The following is a 26,576-nucleotide window of genomic DNA, read 5'->3' on the forward strand; positions in this document are numbered from 1 at the left end:
CCTCTAACATTGCAATTCAAGTCGCTCAATTGTGAAAACCTTTAGTAGATTGGCATGACCTTGCTCACAAAAAGAAGATGATCATGCCCTTGGACCTGGTAAGGAGATAGATAGAGACACAAAAAGATTAATGAGTACAAAAACGGTAGAACGATAATTGAAAATTAAGTTTTCCTCAGGATGATATCTCTTGGGAATTCATGGATATATTTTGGACGAAATTAGAACTCTTCTGGAGTCTTTTTTGCATGTAAAACAATTGTGTTAGTCCGAGGTGAATGTAGACATGTAGTAGAAGAAACATTGTGGCAAGTAAAACATTGTCATATTTTTTGTCATCAGTCAGGTTCATATGTTGGCCGAGAAACCAATCATATCGTGAAATTTTCCAATCCAAAATCTGCTGTATGACAGTATGTGGTGTCTAACGATCAGGTCCGCATGATGGTTCAGCTTACTTATGGCCAGGTCAAGTCCTAGGTGCACGAACTCTTTGCTGTTCGTTTATGAAATTATATCTATTCTATCTAATAAAACACAATGGTGTGGGGCCCGCAGGGCCTCCATCCAGTGGTTATCATTGTCTTTTTTAAGTTGTGACATGACACTTTCAAATTCATCTAGGTGGTGTGCTGCATTTCTAAGTTAATTGTGGTTCTACCATATCTCTTCTTCTCTCATTTAGAGTAAAAAAACATAAAGAATTGTTTCGTTCCAACATCTGCCCTAACCGCCGCCATCATCGTTTCCTTCTATCATCTGCCCTAACATTCCCTCCCAGAAGTTCAGGGGTGATGTTAGCTACTTCTCAACGTTGTTTGCTAATGCAAGTCAGCACTTCTCGATGCTAAAATTGGTTTGTCGAAGTAGATAAATGATATAGCCACTTTCCATGTGATCTATGTGAATCTAACTCCTCTTGGATGCAGTTGTGATTGGTAACATTGATTTCTGAGCCTTATTCAAAATTTCTAGAAATCTTTCTTGGATGTGTATATAATCCATTTACTAATTTTAGCCCTTGTTTTTACTGATTGTTCTCTTCGTCTTTACTTCTATAATAGGTTCAAATTTCCTCACTCATTTCCTGAAGGTTATTTATTGGTATGTTACCTTCTTCAAGAAAAAAAGAATTACACGGATTAGCAATGTTAGCAATTAATTCCCATTGCACGTCTCCTTTTTGTGCCATTGCGGCATTGAGTTTTAAAGTGGAAATTGTTAATCGCGGATTCACTTCCTCACTCATTTATTGAAGGTTATTTATTGGTATGTTACCTTCTTCAAGAAAAAAAAAGAATTACACGGATTAGCAATGTTAGCAATTAATTCCCATTGCACGCCTCCTTTTGTGCCATTGCGACATTGAGTTTTAAAGTGGAAATTGTTAATTCTTGGGATACAAATTGGGAATTTGAATTTGAATGTGGAAAACAAATGGTCGTCTTGAAACAAATGGTGCATGATCTAGAAATTTAGCTTACAAAACGCTAAACTGGCGTTAGACGTTCGATCTGTTTTCTTCACAGGCTGATGATAAATGACCCCAGAAGCTTGGAAGTAGTGAGGGTAGGTGTTTTAATTTCATTCACATTCAACATCAGTATACAATGATTTTGTGAGCTGATCTTTGCTGAGTTGTTGCGTGTTGTATTTGTAATGTTTGTTTCCTCTTTGCTAAGGTAATGTGAATTATTTTCTTTGAATTTATATGTTGCCTTCCAAAATCTTTTCTTTGAATTGTTGATTTACTCCTTACTCTGATGATATAGCTACTCTCTCTCTCTCTCAATTTGATTTTAGTTTCTTTGTAATGGTTGGAAAACTTCATTGCCGCTATGAGGTTGTTCATTTAAGTCCAACTTACATACGGGTTTCAATGTATCTAACGCCAATGTATCTTTTTAGTGACATGTACCTAACGCCAATGCTTTTAGAGAAACAGCCCGAGTTGTAGAGACAACTTATTTTATTACTAATTTGATACTAATCTTGTCAAGTATACAATTCTGAATTAGGTGGTTTTGAGACTGTTTCTTTTGTCTGAAGTTAAATTTAGTTTAAAGTTTAGATTAATCCACTTTCAAATGCTTCTACCTACCTAGGCGAAAATAGAAGTAAAAGGCTCTACACAGATCATGTGTGAGGTTTTTGAAGCATTGGGCAGTGCATGTAACTGACGGGTTTTGCAGCAGTTTAGAAGTTTAGAATTGGCCAATTCGAAACTAACAAATTCTATCTAATAAAAAAACAATGGTGTGGGGGCCACAGGTAGGGCAGGGAATCGGGTCGGGTAGACCCGAATCCGACCTGACCCGATTACCGAATACATCGGGTTCGGGTCGATTTTCATATCCGTTTATGTATTCGGGTCGGATTCGGATTCGGGTATGTCGGGTTCGGATATAATTTTTGGGCTTTTTTTGAATTTTTAGTATTATCCGATTGGGTTAGTCGGATTCGGATATTAAATTTCGGATATAATCGGGTTCGGGTTCGGATTCGGATTCGGATACTGTGAAATTATTCGGATTCGGATTCGGATATAGCCATATCCGACCCGAACCCGACCCGATCCCTGCCCTACCCGCAGGGCCTCCATCCAATGGCTGTCATTATCTTTTACCAAGTTGTGACATGGCATAATCAGCCGCTCCTAAGGAGTATGCTTCCTTATATCCAATACTCGGATCTACTGGATCTTCTTTCCTCATATTCTTCAAGCAAAACATCTATGTCCTATTCTTCTTCCCCTTCTTTGTCACTCCCTCACCAATCTGCGGTCATAGCACCAACCACCAAGATGGCCGTGCCTCCACAACCAATGCTTCCTCTTTGTTAGGTTCCACAAGGGTCCCCAATGCCTTCAAAATGTCTTTCTCAGCAAGAATGTAAGAAAACCGAAAGCACGAAATTTTTTCTCCCATCTGCTTTTCCAATAAATCCCGTACACTTTATAACTTGAAGAAGGCGAAGCCAGGTTCTATCACCTTAGTTGCTTACCACTTTCAGAGGCAACTCTGCTCGCACAAACTAGCAAGAGGCAACTCTGCTCGCACAAACTAGCAAGAGGCAACTCTGCTCGCACAACGCACAAAGGAATTTCCTCAAAAGGTTATTACCTGATTGCGCCACTCCTTTTTTTCTTTCAGAGCTCACTCTCAATGGCTAAAGCAAAGAATACCTTCCAGACTTTATCGAAGTCAATGTCTACCAAATGTTTTTGGATACATCTGCTCTTATTTTGCTATTCAGGCTAAAGCAAATGTTTTTTTCCTTTCTTTTACTTTTATATACATGTGCTCCACCCTCCACTACCCCACTACTTTTATATATGTGGTCCTTTCGGCTTTTAGGCTCCTCCCACTTACAATGTTGACTTGTACAAGATTCCAAAATCACCAGGATTTTTAGATAAACTTCTGTCCTTAAAAAATGCATGAGGATATTGGATTGTCTTCGAAATGCTCTTCTTTGGGGTCCACCTTCTTTTAAACTCGAACAAATGACAATGATTTTTTGTCTAGCTTAAAGATTGGATTGACTTTTGAGTATAGTAATCAAAGTTCTACTATGTGTATGCTGAAATGTTAAATATGTATGTATCCCTTATAGAGTGGACTTCCAACTAATAATTATTCGGAAAATTTTCTTTAACGTAATGTGTGATTATTTTGTTTTCCTAATTTATTTTGTTTTATCAAACTTGTTCAACCCTTTGTAGTTTGGGACTTCAGCTCATTATACTCACCGGTTCTCCAAAAAGTCTCATGGGCGTATAGGAGCTAGAGTTGGAAGGTAAGCAAGGAAACCTTTTAGAGCCTTTAAATGGTCAACATTTATGTTAGTTCTCCTAAAGTTTGAAATGTATTTTTTTTTGTCTTTGGTTAAAAAAAATGAAACTTTGAGTTGGAGAAAAGCAAAATAAGAGCAGATGACATCCTGAATAGTGTCCCGTGTGTAGTTATATGTTTTTAGTACTCAATTTAGTCGTATTTTAAATGTGTTAATTTTATTGTTTTAAAATATAGGGGGTTAGATGTCACTCAATTAATCTAAGTAAAACTCTTTCTTTCTTATGGAGGGGAAAATTTCCACCAGAAGCGATGTGACAGTTGAAATTTAAAATCAGGAGAGAAATAGTAATTCCTGATGGGTCAGGTTATGATGAAGCAAGTAACTTACATGGGATGTTGATGGACTTTTTCTTGAAAAATTTGCCCAGGCTTAAGCCCAAGTGCCAACTAGCCTACATTAATTGAGCATACAACCAGTGGAGTCCAGGTGCGTCTGTTCTATATAAGTTAAGAAGCTTACCCTGTGGAGGAATGTGACCGTGGGTTTGGATAGGGGCCACAGTAATTCCACTCTACTCCTTGGGGGGTGTCTCATGGTGGAGACATAGGTGTGAACACTATTCGATTGCAATATAAGAGATGATGGTTATGAACAGGAAAATTCTTTTCGTTTATCTATGATTGTTCCGGATAGAAAATGTACTAATCAATTTACTGATTTAGTGTGTTTTTAAGTTGTCTTTAGGTTTTGATTAAGCTGATCAAGTACATACTCACTGCTACTTTGTCTTTTTTTTAGGCACCATTTTTTGTTGCAGATTTTCCTTTCTATGGTATGTTATCCCTACCTATCCTTTTTATGTTTGTTTCTACAGGTTTTATTGAGTATCTAGCTATTTCTATTTGTTTCTACAGGATCCCATAGATAAGGGTAAACGTCCAATGGACCCTTATAAGGACCCTTACAAGAAAAACAATAATTATGTTCCAGGTTCAAGATGGACTCTACCTTCACCACGTACTCCTCAATGACCTGCTTTCGCTCCCGTGTATTACTATCAACAATATACGTTATTGATAACTTCTATTAACATACTTTGAGTTACCCAAATTATCTTAACACTCTTATTGGTTTCACATCACGTTTTTGAACTCTCTTTCAAATATTTATAGCTTCCTACGCAACCAATTCTTGACAAAGGAAAACGCCCTATGGACTCCTTTAAGGAACCTTCAAACCAAAACAAACATGTCTTTGTTGCCCCCCAAGATAGGCTCAATCTTCAACCGCCTCTTGACTTCCAGGTATTTCTTGCTTGCATTGTATTATGCTAAGTTGCATTGCCTTATTTATTTTTCTACACTGTTGCTTATGTATATTGCATTGTCTTATTTCTTATTTTACTTTATAAATGTGCAGCGCCCATCAGATAGTGTTCCTCTATCTCATCTCCCTCCATCCGGTTCTCATGTACAACCAATTCTTGACAAAGGAAAACGCCCTATGGACTCCTTTAAGGAACCTTCAAACCAAAACAAACATGTCTTTGTTGCCCCCCAAGATAGGCTCAATCTTCAACCGCCTCTGGCTTCCAGATATTTCTTGCTTGCATTGTCTTATGCTAAGTTGCATTGCCTTATTTATTTTTCTACACTGTTGCTTATGTATATTGCATTGTCTTATTTCTTCTTTTACTTTATAAATGTGCAAATACCATCGATAGTAGTGTTCCTTTATCTCATCTCCCTCCATCCGGTTCTCATGTAAGATGAGCTTTAATTAAAATGTAATGCTATAATTGCTCATGCATTGTCCAAAAGGTGTTTTTGTACACTATAATTGTAGTAAATTCACTGCAATTTAATGCATGCTTATATGTATACTATTTACCCACTAACTGTGTTGCATGTGGTCATCCATCTATTCATTTATAATTTGCTTTTGTTTTTGGGTCTTCGATCACTTATTATCCTTGACTACTTTATTCATATATTTACATTCCACTAATACTAACTGCCATATTTGTGAGGTGCAGATAACAAATAGAATGCTAGGACAGTGTGCTCGAAGGGAAAGAGAAAGGAGCACCAAACTAATTGGCAGCTCAAACTTCACCATCCAAGATGCACAAGTAGTCACACGTCATGTCATTGACCACCAACTAATGGGTTCAACATTGAATGACTCTCCTTCACTTCCACAGACTCCACTTCAAACACTTCTCCCACCATCCGGTTCTCATGTAAGATGAGCTTTAATTAAAATAATACTATGATTGCTCATGCATTGTCCAAAAGGTGTTTTCGTACACTATAATTGTAGTAAATTCACTACTATTTAATATCTTCCATTTAATGCCTGCTTATATGTATAATATTTACCCACCAACTGTGTTGCATGTGGTCATCCATCTATTCATTTATAATTTGCTTTTGAGTCTTCGATCACTTATTACCTTTCACTACTTTCTTCATATCTTTACATTTCGCGTTTTCTACTTTTAATACTAACTGCCATCTTTGCTATTATCCATGCATTCCTCTTTCTCCCAATCTATTCGGTTAATTATACTTATAATTAGGTGCAGATAACAAATAAAATACTCGGACAGCGTGCTCGAAGGGAAAGAGAAAGGAGCACTAAACTAATTGGCAGCACAAACTTCACTATTCAAGGTGCACAAGGTTCAACATTGAATGGCTCTCATTCACTTCCACAAACTCCACTTCAAGCTGACAAACATCAAACACATAATAGTCCAGTTACACCTCATGCAACACCATACCGACGTCTTTCTTCTTCAGAGTCTCTTCGGAAATCTCTATCATTCCTTAATCCCGTAAGGCTATTTACGCTCTCCGAAGAACGTGTCACATCAAGTACCCATGCTGATTCATCGGATCAAAACAACACGTGAGTACTTCACTTAGCGGTTTTCCTTAATCAAAATCTATATATAACTCACATGTGCAAGTTTCATTGCAGTACATGTATCTCTTCTGCTTCCTCATCCTTACCTCATGCAATTCCACATTCAACCAATGAGAACTTTGTACCAACACCGTCTCACCAAAATGCAAGGTTAGTGCATCATAGAACTGGATCTCTAATTCCTGACACTGGGCGGCAGCCAACTTACTCTCAGCTTTACATATATGATCCCAGTGCTGCATTGGATATACGTCAACTTCGTAATCCCCGTTTGAACACAGATGTTCTGAAGATAATTCATGCAACTATGCTCCAGTATAATTGTTTCTCTGCTACTTTTCGCCACGCATACGATGTTCTTAGATCTGCCTCTCTTCAACATGGTGAGAACTTTAATGTACCTACTTATTTGCATTACAGTGCTACTAGAGATAGACGTCGTTACAACTTGCCAACCGCAGATGAGATTGCTGTCATTTTACCTGGGGATGGCAGCGAGCGGGATAATATGAGGGATATTGTGATATATCTTAAAGGAGGGCAAGAATTCATGCAGATCAGTGAATGTCATCCAGCTTACTTGCCTTTGCATTATGTGCTAATGTTTCCTTACGGAGAGCTTGGGTGGTCACCTGATATGAGACGTTCAAATACTAATGACCGATTGACACAGATGGATTTTTACTCTTATCGGATATTTGAACGCCCTGGAGAATATTCTGCAATCTTACGCGGGCACAAACTGTTTCAAGAGTTCCTGGTGGATGGATGGGCAGTGACTGAACAGAACAAAATGAGATATTATAGGCTACAACAAGACAAGCTTCAGGCTGAACTTTATCAAGGTATCACTGATGTTGCAGCTGAAGCTTTCGACCCAAACCAGATTGGAAGATGAGTGGTCTTACCAGCATCTTGTGTCGGCAGCCCTAGGCACATGTTCGAAATTTTTCAGGATTCAATGGCCATCACACGTTACAATAAGCATCCTGATATATTTCTCACAATGACTGCAAATCTGCCTTTGACCGGACGTTGTCGAGGCATTGTCCGAGCACCAAATCGCAACTCATCGACCAGAGGTCGTGGCCCGTGGTCTTTGAACTAAAGCGAAGGGCCTTGATGAAGGAAATTAAAAAGAAAGGTGTGCTTGGTACTGCGCCGCTGCACATGTCTACACCATTGAGTTCCGTAAACGCTGGTTGCCCCATATGCATGCACTTATATATCTTCGACATTCCGACAAGATCCGTATACCGCCAAGTTGATCGTGATTGTATGTGCAGAGTTTCCTCGATCCAAAAACCGAACTCGAAGTTATTTCGGACCGTCCTCACATGTATGGTTCATGGTCCATGTGGACTAAATAATCCTAACTCTCCGCATGGTAAGTGGTAGATGCAAGCATCACTATCCCCGAACTTTTGCATGCTACCACCATGGATAAAGATGGATATCCAATCTACCGCCGTCGTGACAATGGTAGATCATATATTAATGAGGGGCATACAGTTGATAACAGGGATGTTGTTCCTTATAATCCTTATCTTTCTAAGATGTTCAACCGCCATATTAATGTCGGTTTGTCTTTGGGATCCGTTGTGTTAAATATATTCACAAGTATATATTTAAAGGGCATGACATGACAACAATAGTGTTGAATGAGTTGGATGAGATCCAACAATACTTGGATCACGAGATACATTGGCCCACCGGAAGCAGTTTGGAGATTATTAAGTTTCCATCTACATGAGGAGATTCCCATAGTTGTCGCTTGGCACTTCATCTCCCCGAATGCACCGCGTAGTTTATAAAGTGATGAACCAATACATGATATACTATCAAGGGCGGAGCCAAAAAGTCAACTTTGATCGCCTTCTTTGATTGTTGTGCATCGATTTAAGAGCAAGAAGCCTCACTTATCAAGAGTTCCCGAATACTATGTCCGAACAAACAATCTCGGACTTGGACAAGAAGGATACGAGAGGAAAAATTTGCTATTGGTAGAATGTATTTCGCCAAATCCTAATTCGGTGAGCGATTTTACTCAAGGCTTACTTCTAACCGTTGTAAAAGGACCTCAATCATTTGATGATCTGAAAAGGATTGGTAATGGTCCTCCACTTCCAACTTTTAAAGATGCATGTGTTGCACGTGGACTTCGGAAGATGACAAATAATGGGTGCAATGTCTACAGAAGCTTTCACCATGCAAACCGGATATCATCTTCCCGACTATTTTGTGTTATTCTCGCAGAGTGCAATCCTTTGCAACCCCAAACATTGTGGAATGATTTTTTGGAAAATATATGTGATGACCTTCCACATAAGCTTCGCGACAATGTTCAACATTCCGAACCTACCCCTCTTTGAAGTGGAAGATTATGGTTTATTTATCTTAAATGAGATTTTGATGGAGTCGTAAATCATCGGCTGATTTCCCTCTAATGCCATTTGCCTCATAACTACAAGATGGAACTTAGTTGTTGCAAACCGATTCATATGGGACCAGCGACAATTTCGGTTTGATCCTCAAAATGCAAAAGCACATGGCAAATGGGTTCTCCTAAATGCAGAGCAACGCTTTTCATATCAAACGATGATAGATTCGCTTTCCCAAAATCTAGGGAAACTCTTCTTTTGAATGGAGCAAAGCGAGGAAGCGTGCAAAACTTTTGTTTACAACACAATTCTTTCTACGTGGTCGTCTTTGAGGGCATATTGTTATTATGGTCGCTTCATCTGAATAGCTTCATTACTATTGGCTGGCGGTCGTACTGCTCATTCGACCTTTCGCATCCCACTAGATATTCTTGATACCTCTGTTTGTAGGTTTAGTAAGAATTCAATGCATGCCGAATTATTCAGGGAAGCTAAACTTATTATTTGGGATGAAGTCCCAATGCAAAATAAGTTTTGTGTGGAGGCAGTTGATCGCATACTTCGGGATACTCGCGACAATAATAAACCTTTTGGTGGAATAACAGTTGTACTTGGTGGTGACTTCCGTCAATGCCTTCCAGTTATACCCAAAGGGGTTCGAGAACAGATTGTGTGTGCTTCCTTGCGGTCTTTCTTCCTTTGGAGTCACATTCATGTTCTAACTCTTGCCCAAAACATGCGATTGGAAAATGGAAACTCTGTAAATATTGCGTTCGCAAATTTCTTAATGGAGGTACCAAACTGTGTATTTTTCTTTGTACTATTTTGCTTAATATTGATATTCATTTACATCATTATTTGTACTATTTTTATTCGTACTAATATTCATGACTATTTTCTGGTTAATTAGATAGGAAGTGACCCAAGCGAGACAGTTGAACTACCATCAACAATTCATCGATGTGCAAATCTTCAGGATCTCATTTCTACTACATATCCTTAGCTAAATCAACCTACCACGCTTACACCGAATATTTAACCGAAAGCACAATTCTATCTCGCGCAATGATGATGTCAATGATATTAATGCAAAGCTTTAAATATGTTCCCGGGGAAAGTACTCTCTTTCTAGCTGCAGACAAGATGGCGCATTTAGGATGCAACGAATCCAAATTAATATTAATCAATACCCAAATGAGTACCTAAACTCACTTGATCCAAATTGGTCTACCACCATTTCGTCTCAACCTAAAAAGTCGGTTGCCCTATAATGTTGTTGCGAAATATTGCTCCCAAAGATGGATTATGCAATGGAACCCGATTGATGGTGGTCCACTGTCGACCTCACGTTCTTTTCGCAAGAATTTTGACTGGTGAAAAAGCGGGTAATCATGCATTTATTCCAAGAATATCTTTGTCACCGTCGTCTTCTGATTTTCCTTTTTATATAACAAGAAGACAGTTTCCTGTGCGTGTTGCTTATGCAATGACTATAAATAAGTCACAAGGACAATCGGTGAAGTATGTGGGGATTGACCTTCGCACTGAAGTTTTCAGCCACGGTCAATTATATGTCGCACTATCAAGGTGCACTTCTTCAGACAGAATCAATATTCTCCTCCCTCCAAATTCGGAAAGTCACACCCCAAACTTTGTTTACCTAGAAGTCTTACTATAATCCGTAAGTTCTTTTCATTTATAGTCACGTGTTGAGTAGTTACTCATTGAATTTATAGTCATCAAATTGATACATTTGTATTTGCTCTTACTTGGTTAATTTGCTTCGTTCAAATTATGTAGGTTAATGAACAATTCTGACAAAATATTACATTTTAACTAAACTAGTAATGCAACAAAATATATCCTACTTTTTCCATACGCGTATAAAAAAGACGAATTTTATGTTTGGCCATTTTTATTTTTATTTTTTGGCCGAATTTTTAAACATATTATTATGAATTTTTGAATTTTTGAGGAATAACTTCCGTATCGTATCGAATTATTGCCGACCGCGAATTTACTGGCTATGATTTCAAACCATATATATCGAACAGAAGATGAAAAAGCGGAGAAACCAACTAAAAATCCTCAACCGAATCGAACGGTATGTCCGTTACAACTCCACTTCGTTTCTTCAACCCATTCCAACCAACTCTTAATTATTACCACCTCTTTTTCTCAACCATGCAAAACCTTCTAATCCTACATGGAAAATCATCCTTCGAAACAGAATTAGCCCAGTCCTTAAAAACCAACAACACCATCAAACTCCCCGAAGAAGACGCCCAAGTTTCAATACTTGTTCATTCTTCTGAACAAAGGGGTGTCCAAAATGATGCATTTGATGTGGACCTCTACATGAATTCACTTACTACTCATCGTTATGGTAAGTTTTTTATATATTCGCCACGTTTATCATCGACCCAAGATATTGTGTCCAAGAATTTTAGTGAAATTCCAGTTGGTAGTGTTTGTGTTGCTGATTTACAATTTAAAGGAAGGGGCAGGTCTAAAAACTTGTGGGAATCACCTAAAGGGTGTTTGTTGTTTTCGTTTACTGTCGAAATGGAAGATGGGAGGGTTGTACCACTTTTACAATATGTTGTTTGTCTTGCTATGGTGGAAGCGATTAAAGATGTTTGCGACGTGAAGGGGTTTGCTTTTATTGATGTTAGAATAAAATGGCCTAATGATTTATACTTGAATGGTGTTAAAGTTGGTGGAATTTTATGTACTTCCACTTATAGGTCAAAGAAGTTTAATGTTAGTGTTGGGATAGGTTTGAATGTCGATAATGAAATGCCCACGACTTGTTTGAATAAGGTTTTAAGTGAGTTGTCTATGATGGATTGTAAATTAAGGAGGGAAGAAATTCTCGCGGCGTTTTTTAAAAGGTTTGAGAATTTTTACCATGTTTTTATTAATCAAGGTTTTCGAGCTCTTGAAGAGATGTATTGTAGGGTATGGTTACATAGTGGGCAAAGGGTTGTGATACAAGAAAAGAATAATGAGGATGAGTCAGTGGATGAAGTTGCAGTTACAGTTCAGGGGTTGACGTCTTCGGGTTATTTGTTGGCTATTGATGATGATAATCAGTTGTATGAGCTTCATCCTGATGGTAATAGTTTTGATTTCTTTAAAGGATTGATGAGGAAGAAACTGGAGTGAAAGATTTTTGGCGCAATGTATCTGCTGTGTGCTTCGCTGAGTATAGCATTTGAGGTAACTCAATTCTTGTTTGAGTTGTTCAAATGCTTTGCTAAACCATGTTTTTATCTCTAAGTAGTTCTTGGGGAGCAGTCAGTAAGCATGAGTGGGTCGGTGAAGTGTTAGAGTAAATAATGAGCACCGAATAAATTGATAGTTTTACTTTTTCAATAGTAGTATCAGTATGTGTGCATGTGGTTTATATTTCGCAAGTTCATTCTTCTTGATTATCTGGTTTTTGCAATGGGAGAGCAATGCAATGATTGAAAGTTTATACTCATTCTTTTTATGAAGAAGTATTTCAGAACTTGATCATTTATAATTGCAATAGTACACAGCGGTCGATATCTATCAGAAGTTGCGTGACATAAAGTCTTAGTTCGAAGGTCACTTGTGAGTCGTGTCCTTGTCAATTAGATGATTATTCCTCTACTAAAGAGGGTTCACCTTTCTTATCTAATTTGATATATGTCATGTTGATTTTAAAGAACCTTAAAAGTTCTAGAAGGCATGATAGTCCAAGTGAGCAGTTGTCGAGATGCAAGGTGCTGTACCGAGTTATGACAACTTTTGTATATTTTTCTCTCTAGGTTCCCAGTCTCTACCCTGAAGGAACAATTCTATTACTATTGCCTCGTGCATAGAAAAATCGTAAAAATATATCAGAAAAACATTGCAAGAAAGAAATTTTTTATTTGTTTAACAGTATTAAGAGTAGATTGTTGGTCAGAGTAGTAGAATAGTAGATTACAGAAATGGAAAAAGAAAGAAGAGGAAAACGGAAATACCATCAATAACAAAAGCAGCCATTCCTTTTTAAAGTATTGTGATCAAAATCCCCATCCCCCAGTTATCACATGGTATCCAGTACTGTATACAGATATTATTTGCCATGTCAACCATTGTAGAGTTTATTCGCCCCCTGAATAAGTTAATGTCAGAGCTTATGTTTTTTGTTTTCTCCTTATTAAGACTGTTACGTTGCTGGTTTCTATTGCAGTGACCTTTTTATGTTTTACTTCCTATATATCCCTTTGTCTGCCTTGCAGAAGAGAGGAAAAGCAAAAGGACATAGAGAAGTTTAAGTCAGTCTCATTATAGTTACCACTTACCAGTGAAAAATATTACATATACGTTGCAGTGTATTCTGCACACTTAACAACCCTTAATCTGTGTCTCTTTGATCCGCCTTCTGATTCGAGAGGATTGGACTTTTCCTTTAGAGTTTGATTCGTCTCTTTGGATTGCTTCTACATTGACTTTAGGATTTGCTTTTGGGAGTTTATGTGCATTTCCTTCTCTTATTGCTTTTCAGATATCACTTTCTTAGCTTTTGGCAAGACGTAATCCATGTTACTGAGAATGTGTAAGCTTTAGTTCTTTTTTCTTTTCTTGATAATTGAGATTTTATTGCTTTGTAAATGGATACAAAGGGTGTCAGCTTCAGTTCTATGACGATTGCTACTGCCAAAATATCGGGCGATCCTTTTGTGAAAGTGGTTACCATGAGCCAGACCTAAATGTCTATCATTTACGTCAGCACACACCATTTTGCAGAATATAGGGAAGAGCCATTGAGGGAGTTGTTTAACGTAGACCAATAATTCTACACTGACATAGGGAATTGACACATTCACCCGACGCAGTAACGTGGCGGATGATATATGACATGTACCATCCTCTTACACGATCTGCCACATCACTGTGTCGGATAAATGTGTCAATGTAGCAGCACTGTACACTGAACGTAGACAATACACATACACATTTGAGCTCCCTTGAATTTATAGTATGCAGCAGCTAACATAACCCACAAAAGGTAGCCTGGTAGTCGTCCTGCTTCTAGCTCACGCAATTTAGGCTTAGCTTCTTATGCTGATCTTTTGGGAAGGAAAATTGGTGTGAGAGATTGATGAAGGAATTGATAACTGTACTGTAGTCAGAAAACAGGCGGACTAAGGAACCAAGAAAAAACAGTACATATCTACAGGCGATATAGGCTGCGTATGAGATGCTTTTATGCATATAACGGGAGAGGTTCACGGCATACTCATCAATAATAGTGGAGAGAACTAATATAAATGGTGACTGTAATCCGTAGTGACGACAAGTCTGCCATAATTATTTCAACTCTCTGGTGCTCAAATGTTACAACTTACAAGTAGTACTATGGTGGCAGCCTCTTCCTATCTAGAAAGTGCATGCTGTTAGTCGTCCATCTAGATGCAGAACATTTCATTACAAGTTTTCAACTTTGAGAGTTGTGTGTTTATGTCTCAGTTCAGAACTGCCATCGACACCATTAATTTACTTTGAACTGTGTGCGTAGCGGCTCAAGTGAAAATACTATGAAAGAAAAGATCCAAGCATTCCAATTTCCAACCCTTCTCTCTTTTGCTAGATATTTGGGCACATGCAAGATGATCCACAGTAGTAGGCGGATGCAAGTAGATCAACCTGAAAAATATACTAGAACTAAAGGAATACTTCCGATAACATGTCTATGGAGTTCCAATTTTATCTGGAAAACATGCTGTTTTCCTAGAAATTAGTCTAAATGAAGCATACATACAAGGCATACTTAACTCTTAACTCGATGTTTTTGTGAATCAACAGTACTTTTCATGTTTATGTCTCGTACATAATACTCTAGTTTGACGGAACATGAGATTAACTATGACCGGATGAGAATTGTATATGGAGCTTTTAATTATGTCTAAATAAAATTGAAAAATGAGTAGGGTGTGATTGCACGATGATAATTTTATCTGAATGAAGTATTTTACAAGTTTGATCTAAGATCCAACAAAGATTAAAGCTTATATCCCGATGAAGTACTGCATCTTTTTTAGAAGTAGAGTAAAATAATGAGTAAATTTAGATCATTAGATGTGCTTCATTTTGGAAAATGAAACTAATGACTAGATATGGTTCTGGACACAAAACAAGTTTGAAGTGACCTTGTTGAGTAAGTGGCTGTTAAGCATTGTGTTTGGTCTACTTTCTCTCTGGATTTTTTTAAATTTCTCGGCAGTATGTTCATATTATAATAGAAAATATGTTTGTATCTCCACAGGTTTGGCGGGTGATTTGAAAAAAGCAATGAAAGATGGAAAACCGATCATAGTGGAGGTGAGGTTAGTCAACTTAGCTCACATATTTGGTGATGGGGTTGTTTTTGAGGGGAAATAGATAGAGGATATTTCATTCATTGCCTAATAGTAACAAAAATACAGAAAGATACATCTATGTTCTGATTTCCCCTCTACAAGGACTACAACACCAATACAATACAACACCTTACAACACAATGGAATCCCGGATAATCTTGGAACCTTATCTCAAAGTCGCCAAGCCCCTAGACCACGTAAAGTGTTTACTTGACTTCCAACTAAACTTTGTATATTTTCATTCTTCGGTTTCTTTCGTTCCAAAGAACCCAACTGATAGGTCTAGGCAGATGCTCCCTTATCCATCTTGCCTTCAGAGAAGTGTATTCCATTTATTTTAGATTAAATGTCAACTTATTCCAAGTTTTAAGATTCCCTTCATGTTAACTGTTTGAGGCTTTTATTTGAGCAAAAAGGGGATTTCTTTTTGCTGGTGGAAAGGCATCCTTCCTTTTCTTCTTGTTTATCTATTTCTCAGACTATCTCTTTTTCTTTTTCTTTTCCTTTTTCTATATCTTTTATTCTGTTGTTTTAGTTTTTCTTCTCAGAGTTGTCTGTTCTTGAAGCCTGTCATTACTTCTTCTCTGCTTAAAGCTTGCACAGTAGATGTTCAAATTCTGTTAGCACAGACAGTTTCTTCTCAATGATTGACTAAATGTGTGATGTAGTTGCAGAGTCATTAACTTTCTCTTATTAATCCACTTTTGTGATGTAGAAGAACTACATGAGATGGTTGATAACCTTCTACAGGATAAACCATATGTTTCTTCTGATGTCGCGCTTGTTTGATGCCCATGAAATACTGATGCTTGATATCCTAATAATCAATTATATGTTTCTGTACCGTGAGGATTTAACTTGGATCTCTTTACATGTGCTATGTGTACGAGGGTTGGTCATTCTTCGTCTGTGTTGTGTGTGTGGGGGTTTGCATCAAGTATTAATGGACCATTAACAAATCTTTCTGTATAGATTATTGAGTACATGAAGAGATTTAATCTTATTGACTAATCCACTTCTTGTTTCCCCTTGCACATTACGGTAGGGAATACATTTGGATCCAAGTGTGTGGGGGGTGGGTTGCATCAAGTATTAATGGACCATTAACAATCTTTCTGTATAGATTATGACTAATCCACTTCTTGTTTCCCCTTGCACATTACGGTAGGGAATACATTTGGATCCAAGTATCTATCTAATGGATGATGGGAATAGAGAACCAACCATCACAACTGCAAAGAAAGAAGAGTTAACTATTCCTGTGGCCTCGGACGACAATGTTGAAAGAGAAAAGGAATGCGGTTTAGAAAGTACTCTCAGAGATGATCTTCGGCTTACGAACTGCATTCCTGAAAGTAGAAGCCCAATAGTGACCTCTAGTGATGAAGCTTCAGACAGTAGGGAATCTATGGATGAAGCTGGGGATGTTCCTCATGGTCAAGGTATTATCTTATCTTGATATCCAGAATACATATCTTGTCCACTACATTTTTGTTTCTTCATTGCATATCAGTTATTTGTGGCTTAATTCAAAGTGCATGACTGAAAAAATTTCCATTGAAGAATTCCTTTTAAAATTTCTAATACTGGACGTGTAGGCGATGCTCTTGACATTCCTAAAGAAAATCCAAGTCTTCCGGTGAATAAAGAAGCATCTTCTGGTGAACCAATTATTGTACCAATAGTTCTGAAGATGGCTGAGTTTGATCACAAGGTGTGTTCAATAGTTCTTATGTCATCTGCTTCAGCTGTATGCCTGTATCTTTTATCTTTTCTCGTATACGGCATATCATAGATTGGCCTCTAGCCTTCTCAATTTAGTGGATATATTTTGACAAGTTAAATTAAAATTCCAAAGGACAGAGCAAGGAAGAAATGGTTTTTCTTGCGCACCTTTCTACTTAAATTGTCGGAGTTGTCATAGACACATTTTCAGAAATCAAATGAGACTCTCGAGGGTCTGCATGAAATTATTCAAATGTTGATTTTTGGTGGAAATGTTGCCCGTTGTCAAAAGTCAAAACTTTTTTCATGCCACTTTCTCTTTCCTTAAAGCTCTATGACATGTAGAGTTCAAGTTTATGATATATTTTTCTTTGTTCATCTTGTTTGTATGTGTCCAGCTCACGTATCCGTAATAAATAACTTCTTAATGTTCTGTGAGAAGATCTAATAATGTTTTGAGTAAGTTTGGAATCTTTTGATAGTGGTGTTAGATTGATGTCTTGGTGTGGTACTGATAAAATTTCCTGAAACATATAGTTAAGTACGACTAGAAATCGGAGTACAAATTCGGCAGGAATAAAGTTCCATGTCTCGTGTGAAACCTAATTTGTATCTCTCCCAGGATGTATATACATAAATGTATGGCTCAGTTATTCATAATAACCAAGTACTACACTTTGTCTTTAATAGTAACATGCAGCCTGTACTGTTTATTCACTGATAAAACATCCTAATGAAAATTAAATCTAAGTAACATGGACATTTCATATTCGTGAAGAAATCCATGACGGACACACAGACACACGGATACTCCTGTTGGACACACGGACACGTTGTGCATTCAAACTTGGGTTTCTTCTGTACCCTAAAAGACTAAAATAATAATCTATTAACATAGTTACAACTCCATGATATGCCACTGTAATAGTTATTTATTTATAAGGAGACGCTTTGTAAGGTCTTGAGCCCAAGAATTAGTTGTGTAACTAAGGAATTGTAATGGTTTTCTGTTTAATTAGCTGTGTCGTGTGTCGGACAGAGACACGAGTATCCGTGTCAGTGTGACTTGGTGAAATTTCTAGTTCAGCATAGTACACTCATCATGTTTACGACTGCTGAGCACCAACAATCCATCTTAACGCGTGAATCCTTTGAATTTACTTAGTTTATTCATGATTATGGTATTTGCACCAGGAGGAAAGGTGTCACTAATGGTTTGCTTTGTCCTGTGTGAATGGATTTCAATCTTCTATATAGCCTTCGTGTACTTTATCTTGGTGTTTGTAATGAATTATCACTTAAAAAATGTTTCTTTTGGCCTGTCCCTGTTCTGTATATACTTGAACGGTTGAATCCCACAGTTGATGAGGTAAAACTGTAAAAAAGATTTATAATTTTTGCTGAAATTCTCGAGGATGATTTTCACATTGGAAATCATGCTCAAGATTGTTAAATTGCCAACTACTCAAATTCTTGAGATTGTAAAGAGGGTGGAATTCTATAAATATCAAGAGGAGGCCCAAGGACAGAACAGTGGTAGGACTTATTTAGAAGCGGGTACCACTCTCCCTCATCAGAAATATGCTAGAACTAGCAGAGGTGGGCACACTTTGTGCAACGTCTCCTGGAGAGACTTGAACATGGCGACCTCTTATAACCAAACCTATAATACTGTGTTTCCAGTTACTATAAAATCTCATGCTTTAGAGACAGCGGATTTCTATAAATATCGGCGATAGAACATAGGTGGGTCATGCCTAGAAGCAGGGTGGAATAATCTCATCAACATAACAAAAGTCTTTGGATCTTGTTTATGTCAGGGCAATGGACACAATTAATAATTTGAATTCCATGTGTATGTTGATTGCTGATCACTTACCGGTGCTTGTATGTATTTCCCATTCAGTAACTTACGTGAACATTGATATTAAAACTTCATTTATTTTTTTAAAATTACAGGATCAGAGTAAGCTTACTGGCAATTTGAAGACTATTCAGGATTATCTTTGCTCATTTGAATCACAGGTGTGCGCATAACTTTTTATGTTAGAAAAAATCGAAAAATGAGAGCTAGTGGTAGATGTTCTAAAGCCTGAATTGTGTAGTAAAAGGTCCTTGTTGTTTCACGTCAATGTAAGGACAATCTGTTTAAATTAAAAAAACTATTTACATCAACATAATGACTATGAAGGTTATCAGTTTTTTCAGTTAGGCGCTTTTTCCATTTGAGGCAATCTTTTATGATATAATAAGTATGTGTGATCTTATTCTGAGATGAACTAACTGATTCTAACTACTTGTATTCAGATCCCCCCCCCCCTCCAACCCCCCCCCCCCCCAAAACACACACACACACACAAAATAAATAAATAAAAAAGACTACTAATTTTCACAATATTATAGAATATAAACTAATTGGTGTACTGGTTACTGAAAGAAAAGAAAGCCTTATGGTTTCATTATTTTAATACTTTGATTCGGATCATTATGCATGTCTTTTACGTCAACATTTTATGATAGTTGTCATTGGTTTCCTCGTGTATTGGGATCAGTTCTTGTGTGAAATAATTGCTTTACAAGGGAGGAAAGTGTTAAACAGCAGATTTGAAAAATTAAAAATACGAAGAAGATCTTGGTTCATTGTAAACATATATAATAAGAGTCAGAAGAGCTTTTGATGTGTCAACATCATCAAATTTGAAAGGCAACTCTCAACGAGCTGAAACAAGTAGATTGGATTTAAGCTTGCAAGGAACAGACCATGTTCTTTAGTTACAGTGAAGGAGTTAAACAAATCTCATGAAGCGCTCTTGCTTAAGAAATTTTCGTTACAGTCAACAGAGGCACTTTTTGAATCTTCAATACAGAGTTTATGTTTGATGTAAAATTGGAAATATGAAAGCTCCCTTAGTAAGGCACTAAGGTGGATACAACTATACAAGTCATTAGTTCCCAGAGACAAATTACAAATAATAGTTACATCAAGAACCTTAGGTTACGTAACAGTGGGCATCCTAGCTAGCCACCAAATCCACAAAATAATAGTCTCTAAGCTTGGCAGCACCCCTGGAACAACTGAAAGAGTTCCTTAATGTTGAATAGAAGATATATACACCAAGCCGAAAATCCTGCAGCTTCTCCTTTCGTAATGACCCAGCCATAATTTATTTATTAGTAGCAATTTCTTTTCAGAGTGTTGGTGTCTGATATCAAAGGGTTAGTCAAAAAATAGAAAAATCACTTGTTTAGTTAGGATATGAACATTACTTCCCTGCTTCACTTTGTTGGATGGTAGTGGGTTTGTGTTATTTTTGTCAATAGAACCTGTTAAAACTTGAGTTGAAAATTCAAAAGTTTATTTAATGAGAAATGTAAGCTATGAAATAATGAAACAAATAGTTCTCAAAACTATTTTTTGTTATAGTTAATTTTCATTGTCTTTAGTCTGTAGAATACGAGAAGGATTGCTAAACTCTTGTATAGTACGTACATATTCGACCTGTGCAAATTCCCATTTCAGAACTGTTGTATTCTAAGTCCTAACAAATTACATTTATGGAGGTACACAACTGTAAAGAGTAGCGTGAACATAATATTTCATCAATTCATCAAAACAACACATTACTCAGTAACGAAAATTACAAATTACTCTGGATTGAAAATAGCTTTCTAGTTAATAGATTCGCTGACATTGGTGACACATTAGACTCCCCTGCTCCTTGCACTCACACATCAGAATTGGAATTAACTTTTGTGGGTTTCACAAGAATACAAGATAAATGAAAATCGTAATCTTAATTATAAACAAATTCTTCCAAAGTATTAATCAAATAGAATTGTCAGTAAAACAAACTGGAAGCTCTTTTTTTCGCTCAGGAATTGTATGCTGTTCATCAGAAATGCACTAGATTTTTCACATAAAAATTGTGGTGCTTACACTATTTACCTGCTGGATGTTAAAAGCGCAAAACTAAAACTCGTGGTCAAGGCAAAGGTAAAGGCAAACTTGTCTAAAAGATAAAGCATCAACAATAACAGGTATAAGAATCATTACTATATAACAACATATCCTGCTGTAAATATTTGTTTCTTTACTTAATTTACACTGAAAACTAACTAGTTGTGTAGACAATAAACATTGGAAAAAGACGGGTCACATGCAAAACAATATTCCTAAAGACAACATAACAGAAACGTTGTTAGCTGAAACATGAAAAACATACATTCAAAATCACATTGTTTAAGTAATACAACATCAGATTTTTACAATACATGGGACCTGTGTACACCCTTGACTTTGAAAAAGAAGGAAAAAGTAGAAACTCATTTCAAAGCACTTCACAGATACCATACAGGATGAAAATCAACATATATAACACAAGATGAGAAATCACCTTGAAAAACAACTAAAATGAGTATCTGCTTTCATGACATAATTACCATGTGAACACCCCTCATTCCTCCGTATGGCTAAATTTTTGCTTTTTCCACTTGTAAGCAGCGTCAAGAATCTTGAGATTCTGTGGTGCAGTCTCCTCAGGGAAGATATAGTCGTAGTATTCCTCGTACCTGAAAATTATTATAGGAGGATTAGCGTTACCATCCACAACAAAATACAGAAGTTTACACTAATAACTGGAGCCAACGAAAAATAAATGCACAGTAAGGAGCATACCCAGTAGGCAGTAGCTCCATCCTCAGAAACGATCTCTCTCCTCTTTTTGAGCTTCTTCGGCAACTTATTCTGCACTATGCTGACATCTCCAATGTTGCCAAAGCTACTCTCCATAGTCAGCCACTCCTCCAACAGCATAGCTCTTTCTTCCTTGAGCTCAGGCGCAGAAGTTCTCAAGTGGTTAACAGCATTTTCAAACACGCCTGGGAGTAAAATAGGAAATGTGAGACTCAATCTATACACCACTTTTCAAAGAACGGAAAAGCAATTCTAACATACTTCTAGCGCGTTGGAGGCACTGCTTCCTTTGTTCCAGAAGTAAAGCCTGGTCATTCTCTTCTGCCACGTCACTGCCTTCCAAACCAGCAGTCGCCTCAAACTTCGCAAAGCTGATCCACACCTTCAAGTGCTTTGTGCGATCAAGTAACCTCTGATAGAGTTGTCTGGTTCTTTCATATTCCCCTTCTGATATCTCGAAATCAATATATGCCTGTATAAATTAGATAAAATCATGATTAATAAAATTTACTGCCTTTGCTTTGCACTAACTAAACAGGAGAGAATATAGTAAAATCGTGATAAATACGTATACCACTTCTCTGTTTCTGGGATTCAGACTACTGATACCAGAGGGGTTTAATATCATGTATGATAATCATAGGAATTAGATATTCAGCATATTCAAGATAGACATGCCTTTTGTTTATATTGATTCAACGTTATGCCACGGAACCTAATCAGAGTATCAAGTTTTCCTGGATCCTCAGTTTCAACTTCTATTATATTGAAGCCAGGAACCAAACAAACAACATAAACATCAAAACTATTATTTCCTTCACGCAAACTAGAAATTCTTCCAATTGAATCCCCAATTAAAGGTGAAGATATAACAAAATTGGATTTTCACTAGTCAGTGCCAAGAGAAAGGCTGATTAGATAAACATTTAGTTATCCCCATTCTTCTGAAGCATGTGTGTTTGTGTGCGCGCGCGTGTGTACTTGATTCAACAAAGATGTCAAATAGAAATATTTTTTTCACTTTATGAAGAATATCATTTTAAGGCTAATACTGGGTAACAAGAATAAAAGTTTGAGCCTTTGAGAATTATGTTTTACCATTCAACTGATAAGCTGGCATTAATGCAACCGTACTTCCAAATTAATGCTTCAAAATCATTATTTGTTGTGTTATTCAAGCAATATATAGGTATCAAATAAGCCGTACTTAATTGAACAAATGTAGTTTCTCTTCCTTTTTTTACTATCAATTCTCTACTCCACCCCAAATCCACCCTTGAAAACATATTTAGACATCTTGACTTTTGTGCATTACATATGAGGTTATATTTTTCTAAAACACAGAGTTAATTATGTAGACTTTTTATAATTTACTGATGATCTTATTCACTTGCTGGTTATAACAAAGGTGTAAAAAAGAAATTATTGGTCTCACAAAATTCTGTCCCCTGAGGAGAAAGATTACTGTAATATTTTATTTCAAAAAAGACTATTGTAATTGACCTCGATTAAAGGGAACTAAGCAGGGAAAAGAAGCAAAAATTTCCGACCCAACCGATCCATATAGCCCCAAAAACCCTATATGTAGATGTGTGAGGGAGGAGGCCAAAACTAATTAGGGCCGTACATAATTATTTTTCTCACTTCTTCAGATTTTTATCTTCTTTTCTTATTCAATAACTAAAATATATTTTGAGAGATTATACATTTTTAAAAAACACAAATACCATTTATGTAATTATGGACTACAATCATTGTTTGATTTTCATATTCCAACCTTACCTAAAACTTGATGAAAGCAGTTTCATAATTTATATGTTTGACAATACAAACATAGCAATATTATTTTTAGTTTCAGTAAAAATCTTTCAATGATATACAGATGCAAGTGAGTTATACAAATAATTTATATGTTTGACAATACAACCATAGCAATATTATCTTTACGCACCTTCCAAAGCAATTCTGGCATATCCAGTGCAGGTTGTGCTATTGCAAGTTCAAATATAGCTCTAGCCCTCTCAGTTTCACTTAATGACCTCTCCAATTCAGCATACTTGCTCCAGGCATAGCAATTTTCAGGAGCCCATTCCAGGTATTTCTCATAGAGAGTTCTGCATCGACTAATTTTTCCGAGCTGCAGCTCTATCTCGATATATTTCTTAAATATCTGCTGTCAAGGCATGAGAGTCAGTAAAACCTTACTAAAGAGAAACATATACGACTCAAAGTTATATAAAGAAAACATTAATAATACCTTGTCTTTTGGGGCTCTTCCAATAGCATTCCCCAAAAGCTTACGTGCACCATCAATATTCTTTTGCCGGATCTCAAATTGGGCAGCAAGTAACCAGATCTTCGCAAATGAGAACTTTGAATGGGGAATCAGCTTCAAACATTCTCTGGTACACAATAATACAGTTACTGAGTTAGACACGACATCCGTTTCTGATACTGTTATTGGCATCACAAATTGGATCCAATTGATAATATATACAACATTATCTACTGCAATGGATGGACATTCTCGATCTCCAAAGACATAAATGGATAAATACAGGACACAAGGTAATGAATCTTGCAACACTGTACGCACACGATGCATCAAGTGTAGAGATTTTTCCTACAAGAACTATCTTTACTTTAACCACATCATGGTTAAGAATACGCAACAAAAAGACAGCACTGCAGCTATTAAACCAAAATTAATGAGTCTTATGTAGTACCTCTACAAAATTTCAGTTTTGACTTGAATCAAACAGATACTCAGCTATTACCAATCTTTTGTTCCTAACTTCCTATGATGCAGAACTGTGCGCATAGTCACATACTTGACATACACACATTTGTATCACTGCCAGCTAAGAAGAAAGTAAGCATGCAAAAATACATGCGTGTTTGATAAGAGACAGTACTCAGAGGAAACCATCCTTTCATGCCAATGACTGCCAGTGTTTTAAATGGTTGATTGATCAAGACTCACAAGGGCACAAGTCAAGAAAGAACTAGAGTACAACTCGAGGAGCTCATAACACAGAGTCAATTAACATACAAACCGAAATTCATAGAAGTTATCAAACAATGCATAGAAGTTACTTATCATCTTTAAGCTCTCTAACAGATAATACCATTAAAGAAAACAAGTGACAATTAACCCTGGTATTAAAAGTACCAATTAGTAAGTTTATGAACGCATAAATACCTATAGACCTCCCTTGTTCGCTCCATGTCTTCAGCATCAAGTTCTTCATACAAAGCATAGTTAATCCTATAACAACAAAATAATATATAACATATTTTATCAGTAAAAGAACAACTTACAGGATAAGGTTATAACAAAAGAGAGCACTAAATTATCACAATGTAGACTGCTTTTCAACATTGATAAAACACATACCATAAGTAAATGTATCTCTGCCAGTACCGCTTCTCTTCAGCAGGAGGAATGTTAGCAATCGCTCTTTCATACACTTCTCTAATCCTATCTTTTTTCCCACCACTTTCCTCCAATCTAATGTAATCAAACCACGTATCATAATTAAGTGGACTCTTCCTCACTTCTTCTTCATACTGAAACCTTCTTTTCCCCACTATAGCATCCTCAATCCCTTCCTTATCACCAAACTGTTTCTCAAAGGCAACATACTTCCTATAAAGGTCTTCCGCTCTCCCCTTGGGAATATGATCAAGTGCAAACTTATAAATACACCTAGCACGCTCTGTCTCTTTACACCGTTCTTCAAACTCCGCAAACGCAACAAACAACACTTCCGCTTCCTCATCATCGGCTAGTTTCTCAATAGCACGCTCATAACAATACCTACATCTGCCCAGTTCCCCATTCTTCATCTCAAATTTGGCGTACCTAATCCCCCACACTGTACAAAGCGTTCATAAATCCCCCTGGCCCGTTCAATCTCATTATACCTAAGTTCAAACTTTATATAACTCAACCACCCTTGTTGGTCAGGCATCCAACCCATCCACCTCTCGAAAACCTGCCTAGCACCCGCAACATTCCCAAGTATCTCCTCCATATGTATATACTTATACCACAACTGACCAATCCTAGGTAACAAACTAACCGCTCGGTCCCACACATTCCTAGCATGATTTATAAACTTATTCTCCATCTCCACTTCCGCATACTTCAACCAGAGAGTGTGGTTTCGGTAATCTACTTCCAACGCACGTTCCCATACAGACCTGGCACGTGCGAAGTCCTTCTGAGACTCTTCCCATTGTGCGTATTTTATCCAGACGCCAATATTCCATCTGACGCGTCGAATTAAATCCTCGTATTCTTTACGTTTGCGTAGACGATAGTCGGATAGTTCAGTGGGGTCGGTTATTTTCTGTTTAGGTGGTCTTATTTCAGCTTCTTGACGTTCTCTGTTCGGCTGTGATTTGGACAGGAGCAGGGGTTTTGTTTTTGACACGAGTGGGACGGGGGAGTTTTACTTCTGTGTCTTTTCTTGTTAAGTAACCTAGTGATGGATCTGATTCTCGGGATGCCATTGTAGGTTTAGTTATTTTTAAGTGATGAAGAAGAAAGAAGAGACAGGCCAAGTTTGAAGAAGAGACAGGCTAAGTTTGAATAATATTGTCAATTCCAAATGAGTATGGAGGATCTGATAAAGGTCTGTCTTTAACTCATACTGGAAATACCAT

The 26,576-nt window shown here is 37.1% G+C and overlaps 3 protein-coding genes across 12 annotated transcripts; 2 read left to right on the forward strand and 1 right to left on the reverse strand.

Annotated features, from left to right (window-relative positions):
- The first annotated feature begins 6,900 nt into the window (after window positions 1-6,900).
- LOC147507324 (uncharacterized) lies at window positions 6,901-7,732 on the forward strand. The gene is made up of 2 exons (XM_086599038.1): window positions 6,901-7,112; window positions 7,191-7,732. Exons 1-2 carry the CDS (start codon window positions 7,037-7,039, stop codon window positions 7,625-7,627), a joined length of 513 nt encoding a protein of 170 aa, XP_086455164.1. The 5' UTR covers window positions 6,901-7,036; the 3' UTR covers window positions 7,628-7,732.
- Window positions 7,733-11,109: 3,377 nt separating this feature from the next.
- LOC147507325 (uncharacterized) lies at window positions 11,110-19,419 on the forward strand. 10 transcript variants are annotated; one of them, XM_086600040.1, is made up of 5 exons: window positions 11,110-11,496; window positions 15,394-15,449; window positions 16,656-16,929; window positions 17,086-17,201; window positions 19,172-19,419. In XM_086600040.1, the coding sequence occupies exons 1-5, from the start codon at window positions 11,217-11,219 to the stop codon at window positions 19,247-19,249; spliced, it is 804 nt and encodes a 267-aa protein (XP_086456166.1). In that variant the 5' UTR covers window positions 11,110-11,216; the 3' UTR covers window positions 19,250-19,419. The 10 variants fall into 10 exon arrangements, 6 of the variants coding, with proteins under 6 accessions (XP_086456166.1, XP_086456167.1, XP_086456165.1 ...); XR_015217624.1 differs by having other exon boundaries at window positions 11,116-12,332; XM_086600042.1 differs by lacking the exons at window positions 11,110-11,496; window positions 19,172-19,419 and adding exons at window positions 12,318-12,332; window positions 13,633-13,683 and having other exon boundaries at window positions 17,086-17,373.
- Window positions 19,420-21,516: 2,097 nt separating this feature from the next.
- Window positions 21,517-26,423, reverse strand: LOC147507326 (uncharacterized). Its single transcript, XM_086600046.1, is given in 9 exon segments — window positions 21,517-21,774; window positions 21,888-22,090; window positions 22,167-22,377; window positions 23,857-24,075; window positions 24,163-24,307; window positions 25,108-25,173; window positions 25,303-25,777; window positions 25,780-26,300; window positions 26,302-26,423. Coding segments are annotated over 9 exon segments (2,070 nt in total). The 3' UTR covers window positions 21,517-21,666.
- Window positions 26,424-26,576: the final 153 nt, after the last annotated feature.

This window comes from Coptis chinensis, chromosome 3 (genome assembly GCF_015680905.1).
Source record: "Coptis chinensis isolate HL-2020 chromosome 3, ASM1568090v1, whole genome shotgun sequence".
NCBI lineage: Eukaryota > Viridiplantae > Streptophyta > Magnoliopsida > Ranunculales > Ranunculaceae > Coptis > Coptis chinensis.

Coding starts and splice junctions, on each gene's coding strand:
- LOC147507325 (XM_086600039.1), top strand. CDS start 11,217: ATGTCCGTTACAACTCCACTTCGTTTCTTCAACCCATTCCAACCAACT. Junction 15,450..16,655: donor GAAAACCGATCATAGTGGAG/GTGAGGTTAGTC, acceptor ACATTACGGTAG/GGAATACATTTGGATCCAAG. Junction 16,930..17,085: donor GGATGTTCCTCATGGTCAAG/GTATTATCTTAT, acceptor CTGGACGTGTAG/GCGATGCTCTTGACATTCCT.
- LOC147507324 (XM_086599038.1), top strand. CDS start 7,037: ATGCTCCAGTATAATTGTTTCTCTGCTACTTTTCGCCACGCATACGAT. Junction 7,113..7,190: donor ATCTGCCTCTCTTCAACATG/GTGAGAACTTTA, acceptor TGCCAACCGCAG/ATGAGATTGCTGTCATTTTA.